The sequence below is a fragment of the Populus nigra genome, chromosome 9, assembly GCF_951802175.1.
Source record: "Populus nigra chromosome 9, ddPopNigr1.1, whole genome shotgun sequence".
Lineage (NCBI taxonomy): Eukaryota > Viridiplantae > Streptophyta > Magnoliopsida > Malpighiales > Salicaceae > Populus > Populus nigra.
In genome coordinates this window covers 4,457,306-4,464,649 of record NC_084860.1, presented here as the reverse complement: position 1 = coordinate 4,464,649, position 7,344 = coordinate 4,457,306, and the positions used below count along the sequence as shown (strand labels likewise).

At 34.0% G+C, this 7,344-nt stretch overlaps 1 protein-coding gene across 3 annotated transcripts; it reads right to left on the bottom strand.

The window, feature by feature from the left end:
- Positions 1 to 251: 251 nt before the first annotated feature.
- LOC133703005 (putative E3 ubiquitin-protein ligase RING1a) lies at positions 252 to 5,745 on the bottom strand. Of its 3 annotated transcripts, none has more exons than XM_062127383.1 (10): positions 5,302 to 5,745; positions 5,131 to 5,182; positions 3,127 to 3,185; positions 2,771 to 2,852; positions 2,537 to 2,657; positions 2,411 to 2,452; positions 1,355 to 1,861; positions 1,017 to 1,124; positions 696 to 905; positions 252 to 588 (listed from the first exon to the last, which is right to left on the bottom strand). In XM_062127383.1, the coding sequence occupies exons 1-10, from the start codon at positions 5,444 to 5,446 to the stop codon at positions 562 to 564; spliced, it is 1,353 nt and encodes a 450-aa protein (XP_061983367.1). In that variant the 5' UTR covers positions 5,447 to 5,745; the 3' UTR covers positions 252 to 561. The 3 variants fall into 3 exon arrangements, with proteins under 3 accessions (XP_061983367.1, XP_061983368.1, XP_061983369.1); XM_062127384.1 differs by having other exon boundaries at positions 5,308 to 5,744; XM_062127385.1 differs by lacking the exons at positions 5,131 to 5,182; positions 5,302 to 5,745 and adding an exon at positions 4,583 to 5,107.
- Between the last annotated feature and the right edge of the window lie 1,599 nt (positions 5,746 to 7,344).

Below are 7,344 nucleotides of genomic sequence, written 5' to 3'. Positions count from 1 at the left end.
CTAGTCGAAGAAAACTTTTTATTAAAATACAAATTACGTTGAAAACAAACTAACCAATCATATTTATATTATTCATAAGCCAAAATCCTAATTCTGAAAATTAAAAATTCTAATAAATAATTATAGAGTTAATAGAGAATTCATTTACTGTAAAAGTTCTTAAACTAAATAAGAAAAATAAAAATAACAAGGTAAAAAGAATAATTTTCCAAAAATCTCATGCATCAGAGTTTAAGGAAATAATGCAGCAGTAAAGAATCATAATCACAGCATTGCACATAGAACGAACGAATGTAGTCGATGGCAAAGCCTTAAACGAACAAGGTTGGATATCTTACACCATTTTCCTGCTATAAAATGCTCATTCATGTTTAAATAAACCTATACAATTACTATGATTTCTGTAATGTCAGATGGTCATGAACGTGCACGCTTTGAGAAAGATAAACCCGACAGAGTTCCCTGTTGTGAGTGTATCTAAATCTATACCTGTGTAAAGCAAGATGTAGAAAACTTGGTATCCATGACAGTTGATAGGTGATGTCTCTACCATTCGGACTTTCACAGCTTTTTCTGATAAGCCAGAAGCTGGGGGGGCAAAGCAAAATAAAATATTTGTTACGGTGCTCATACAACTATTGTCATCTGCATGTGAGCATGGATATAGTAGATGTTAACTAAGAAAAAGAGCTCACCAGGTGCCCATGAATGCAATTGTTTGTTTTAAGTCCTCCCAAAGTTTCGTGTTCTTCTAAAACTTGCAATTTATCTTTGCATGGATCGATTATACCACGTCTAGAAACTGGAGAGCTCATGGAGAGTGAAAAGTCGAGCTTGGAATTTATCTCTTGGACCAAATATATTTCCACTTCATTGGCTTGCAAAGAGGTTTGGAAAGCAACATGCTGCAATCAACACAGAATGGATAGCCAATTCTAAATGCAGCAACAGGAGCTCTTAAAATAAAATGAGATGTCATTAATAGAAAACAGGTTTTGGGTTGGAAGAAGAATTACCTGGCACAGGCTCTTAATCGACAAAGTTGGCCTGCAGCAAAGGAAAGGGCGCTGCAAACTGGGTACTCTTTGTTCATCAAAAGAAACAAGCATGAGGTTGATATCCAACTGAAATTAAAGAAAACAGGTCAATCGTTTAAGATCAGTAAAGCGAGAGCTCAAGGGGAAATGATAATCTAGAAACAAAATAGTTCATAAAGTCGACAGTCATAAAGGTTAGATGCAGAGTCTGTGACTTGGAATGCGAAACTGTTTGATCTGGTTTAAACCTGCAAATAAGTTCCTTAGTTCCTCATTGTACTTAGTCCACAACACAACCAGCCCCGGATCAACTTTACCTCATTATCATTTTCATCCAAGTTACGTAGATAATCAGCTAACTTAGAGATGCGACTGTTTCGAGCATTTTTTACATTGCTGCCATTTGCACTGCCATACCGGGTGTGACTCCGCATGCCATTTTTGCCCCAGGCGAGCCTTTCTGAGGAGCTAATGAGCCCAGCAGATGCCCCCACAGATTCTTTATTCACTTCTGAATCATTTTCACCACCACTTCCATCTGCATTAAAAGCAGCTGAACACCTCCTGTATCTTTTTGGTTTGACTTCTGCACTGTGCTCATCAGTAGATGATGAATCTTTGCCTTCATCACCATGTGCATCTTCATTGTCATCAGATCCTTGAAGTTCAGCTATTCGATAATTTCTTCTTCCCCTTGAGTGGGCATCTCGAAATCGGCTTGGTGTTCTCCTTGCAAATACTGCTGCTGTCGCTTTAGCTGTTGACCGTTTTCTACTCAGAGCTTCAGCCTGTCGATGAAAAGTCTGGGCAATGGTAGCCTGGATCTGTCCAAATAAAGCTCGACATTAAATACTCTTAAGAAATGAATTGGGAGAAGGCATATGGCAAGTTTACTGTGAAGGATTCACCAGTGAGGCCTAAAAGACCAACTTCAAAATTGCAAAATTAGTGACTTGTATCATCAAAAATCTGTATTATAAGTCAAGTAAGAGGGTACTGTACACCTGATAGAAACATGAAATACTAAGACATTTGGATCCATATAGAAATAATAAAGCGTTGAATTACAATTCATGTTTTGACCATTCGAGCAGTAGTCATGCTATTGACTATCATATAGCATGTACACATACGAAGAATGATTTAGTCTTTTGCTTGTGTAGCATTCTTTGGTGCAGTAAATTAAATTAGTCTTTTGCTTGTGTAGCCATGCTACTGACTATTATATAGCATGTACACATATGAAGAATGATTTAGTCTTTTGCTTGTGTAGCATTCTTTGGTGTAGTAAATTAAATTCACCAGAAATTTATAGAACGAATGAATGAGAATCTGTATACAAAAAGGCTTGAAACAAAAATTGAATATCTCACCTCCTTATTACGTGCCTTCTCATCTTCTTGAAAAGCCAATTCCTACCACAGATACTCAAGCAACTAATAATTGAATTCCAAATTTTAATACAGAATCAGATTCTGATTAGGAAGGATCCTATTTACCTCTTCTTCATATTTGTCAATATCTGGATACAAAGCTGCAATTAGTGCATCATAATTTGGGTCATCTCTCAAAGACCTACGACTGGCACAATGTGTGCGGCAAGCTGGGCACTCGTTGTTTCTGTAGTGAATTTTGGTATACATTTTAAATAAGGTGGATTTTTAATCTCAGAATGCCTCCTTTCAAGAGACATTAGGGGAGAAGAATCATTCAAGGAAACAAGATTTTGGTACCCGAGCCGCATAGATTTGTCAATGCATTCCCTGCAAAAACGATGCAGACATTCCATCACTGTTCTTGTTTTCCGAATAATCCCTGCACACAAAAAAAGGAGAAATCAATTTTCTAAAAAATAAAAATAAATAAACATTTCTGCTTGCATATAAAGAAGGGAAAGTAGCTATTTTGAATAGAATATATGAGATAATGAGCATACAAGCAATTAGTGAAATCATTGTGCTATTTATATATCCTAGAGAAAAGTTTTTCTTAAAGAATTATTAAAGAGCAGATAACATCTTGCTATTTGTAATTTAGAATCTATCAAAAGTTATCTCAAAGATACTAAAGAAAATACCTAAACTCATACCTAGACAGATTGGGCATTGCACTTCCTTCCGTATCTCCGACAACTTCACTACAACATATCTACAAACAGGTGTAAGCACAAACAATGTCAGTCACTAGCATATTCACAGCCAATCATTGATGTCTAGTGGTCGGCAATAATTTTTTCTTTCTTCAAGCATAAGAATTATTCTCAAACTTGTTACTTCAGATGCCTGGGATATTTATGAAAATCAAACTTGATTAGTAGCACATTATCTATGGAAAAAAGAATAGTACGCATGGCTGCTCTTAAATGAACTCAACTGAAGTATTAGTCCAAACTATCAGGGTGTAAAAATTATGCAAAATATGAGAAGAAAAAATGCTTGAATGTATATTAAATCCTTCCAAGATTTTAATGACAGAAAATCTACCAAAGAATGCTGAAATCCTAAAGTTATGCTCTAATCTAGAATCCCTTTTTTTTTTTTTAATAAAAAAAACAGTTGCCTTCTGCTAAGCACATGTTTCCTTTCTATTCTAAGCATCCAGGAAAATGTTGCATCAGCAATCAGGTAAGTAAACATGTAAAAGACTATAATAAATTGAACAGCATCTAAAATCTCACTTAGCCAAAAGTCATTATAGGACCTGCAGTAGTAAAATTAGCTGGAAAAGTTTATTTTGCAGACACTATTTCAGACTTGTGAGTTCTGCCTCTAATATGCACCTGCGATTCAGTATAGACTTTAGTAATAGCTACTCGTTGTTGTACAAATCTCAGTTTCAAAAGGAAATGCATGGTTAATACAACTAACACCAATCTAAGTTAAAATGTCATAGGAACAGATAAAAAATGCTTGTAGATCTCATTTATTAAATCAATAACTTTCCCCAAGTTGTTGACATATACACTACAAACATGAGATTGCATGCTGTTCTAGACTATGCAATCAATAAAAGAAGGGCAACCATTTGAAAATTACATTACATCAGATCCCAAACCACTAAATCCCGAGGTTAAAAAAATAAAATTCAAACTATTCGGAATACAAAATGTAATCAAAAAAAGAAAAGAGATGTTGTATACCAAGAAAATTCATCAAATTACAAAATAAATAACTTAGAGTTAAAATTATGACAGCATTGCACAACTCATATGCTTGCAGCTTTGTCAGTATCATCATTCAGCTCCTTGGAAAATGCATATCTATTCAACAGCTCCACATGGTATGGCAAAAATAAAAATAAACAAGTAGAGCACTACGATTCCTCGACTCTCAAATTACAAGAACTGATCATCCATCAAATTGCTTAACAGCTAATCCGTAATTATGATGCTGCAGTTAAACCATTGGATCAGTTACTTGTTTCACTTAACTTAATCCACATCAACAAAGTGCTACAGACAAATTCACGCTTCATATTCAAAGGGAAGACGAACAAATATATGCAAATCCAACAACCCAGCAAACATGCAAACACCGGAATCTTACCCAGCATATACAAAATTCCCAGCCACGGAAACGAATCCCGAAACGAATCTGCCTGCAATTGTCTTATAACCAGCTACACATATATGGTAACACAAGAAACCAACTTTCATGCAAAAAAACCAATTGGAGCCAAAATCACGACAACCCTTTAAACCCAACACCAAACTCCCCACGCCATCTTAGAGAAATTCGCGGTTGAGAATTCAACTATAGGTAGCTACTGCAATTGTCTTATAACCAGCTACACATATATGGCAACACAAGAAACCAACTTTCATGCAAAAAAACCAATTGGAGCCAAAATCACGACAACCCTTTAAACTCAACACCAAACTCCCCACGCCATCTTAGAGAAATTCGCGGTTGAGAATTCAACTATAGGTAGCTAGCCATTGCTAGAAAAGACAAGACAAAACTCGAGAAACCCACAAAGCTTGTTAACTTATACACTGATAAAATGTAAGAAAGAAGCAAAAAGTGAAGATCTCAAATAAAAAAGAAACAGCATAATCGATAAAACAGAGCGATCCAAAACAAGAAAAACTTACTCTTCTTTCACGTCTTCGTTAATATTTGAAGAAGGCTGGCTTCGATCGGATTCTGTCAGAGCAAAAGAAAAGGAAAACATACTTAGCCAAGAACCGTAATCGAATCCAAAACAAAATGCACAAAGCGAGAACTAGTGCTTGTTGTTATCGTAGAAATATTTGCACACGTACGCTCACCAACACCACCGTCATCATCAATATCGCTTCGAGGCTCTTGCTTTTGTTCATGGTTGTTGTTAGTGTGGTCTTGCTGCTGCCGAAGAAGAGCATCATCTTCCTTCTGGAGGGTCTCGTAGGAACGTTTCTGGGCTGGCATTTTTTTTGGCTTGAAAGCCAATGTATATAATAATATTAATAACGAAGCAAAAGAATTGAAGGGGATTTTGTTTTATCGGTGACGCTTTGCTTAATGGTAATGGGTGCTGCTGCTTCTTGATTCTATAGAGAGGAGACAAGAAAGAGATAGTGAAAAAGGAAGGAGGTGGTGATGGAGTACTGCTTGAGGTTTTGGCTTGACCTTTCTTCGTTTGAGAGAGCTAGAAGAACGGATGGGTAGAGAGGCTGTTTCTCGTGCCAATTGCATTACAGGACTTGTGCCTATTTTTTTCCATTTATTTATTCAATTTAGATTCTTTCTATGTATATGAATATTATGCATCCAAAATACATGGACTAATTCTAAATTATGAACGAGACTCGCAATGTCTAAATAAATATATTTGGAGTGAAAAATAAATTCATTCATAAATTGCACATAGGAATGATAATTTAATTCAAATTTAACGTGTATCAACTCAAATAAATAAATAAAACTTTGTCTTATCACGGATTTAGATAAAACATCGAAGTTAAAACATCAAGTTTCGGGTTAAATTTCCATTACCTAAAATATATTAACATCCTTAAAGAAAAAAAAAATTACACTAAGTTGTATATAAATAAAATATATAATGTTGATGGTGTAGCTCAACTAATCAGCGTCTCAATTTATTTTTTAAAAAAATTATTAATTCAACTTCTATAAATTTTAGAATTATTAAAGATTTACATAATTATTAATTTTAGAATTCATATAATTAATCAAGATATTACAAGTTGCAAGTTAATCTGGATATTCATGTTAATCCCATTGAGCGGTGTAACTTAACTTGTCAGGGTCTGGATTTGTTTTCTAAAAGATCACCAGTTCGAGTTTCATAAATTTTAGGATTACTAAATATTTATATAGTTGTTAATTTCAGAATTCATGAGATTATTTAAGATACACGTAGGCCATATATATATATATATATATATATATATATATATATATATATATATATATATATATCCCTTCATCTCACTCTCTCCAGCGGCTTGTGATCTGAATAACAGGCGCTAAAGGCTCCTGTTATTCCTCCTGTAGCGTTAATTTCTATTAATTTGCAGATCGTCCTCCTCATGTCTCGTGCTCCAGGCATGATGCGTCCCGAGCCTGCTTGAAGAACTTCTCAAGGTGCTAGATGCTGTACTTGTAGCTTGCAAAATTTGCATTTAGAGAGACAAAGGAGTCTTGTTTCTTCAATTAATCTGTCTCATCTACATTCGAGTGAATATAACACATGGAGCCATCACTCTCTTGATTTTTAATGCTGCGGAAACTTCTCTTCATCTTTTTTAACTTTGTTTGCACTTTCCCAGATCTAGACAAGGCGCTCTCATCTGCGCCAATCACCACTAAAATTCTCTTATTTTCAAATTTCAGCTGTGAAATTATATTGTTCGGGTTTGTGGTCGGGTTGGGTTACAGTCGGGTTATGGATATCTGAAACCCAATATGATTCAGGATTGGGTATTTAAAATTTATATTTATTTTCGAGTTGTGTTTTTTAAATATATTAAAATAATAACTTTTTTATTTTTAAAAAATTATTTTTTATATTAATACATTTAAATAATTCAAAAATATAAATAAATAATTTTTAGCAAAAAAACTATAATCAGAATTTGATTAAATATAATTTATACTCTATTTTTAAATAAATTAGAATTTGTTTGATATTATGGTAGCGGTTTAAAGTAATTTTTTGCATAAAAATGCATAAAAATAATGTTTTTTTTAAATTTTTTTTTTAAAATCAACACATCAAAATGATCTAAAATATATATATAAAATAATTTTTAATATAAAAAATTAAATTTAAATTGTTGAGGAAGACAAGAGAGGGCGAGAAT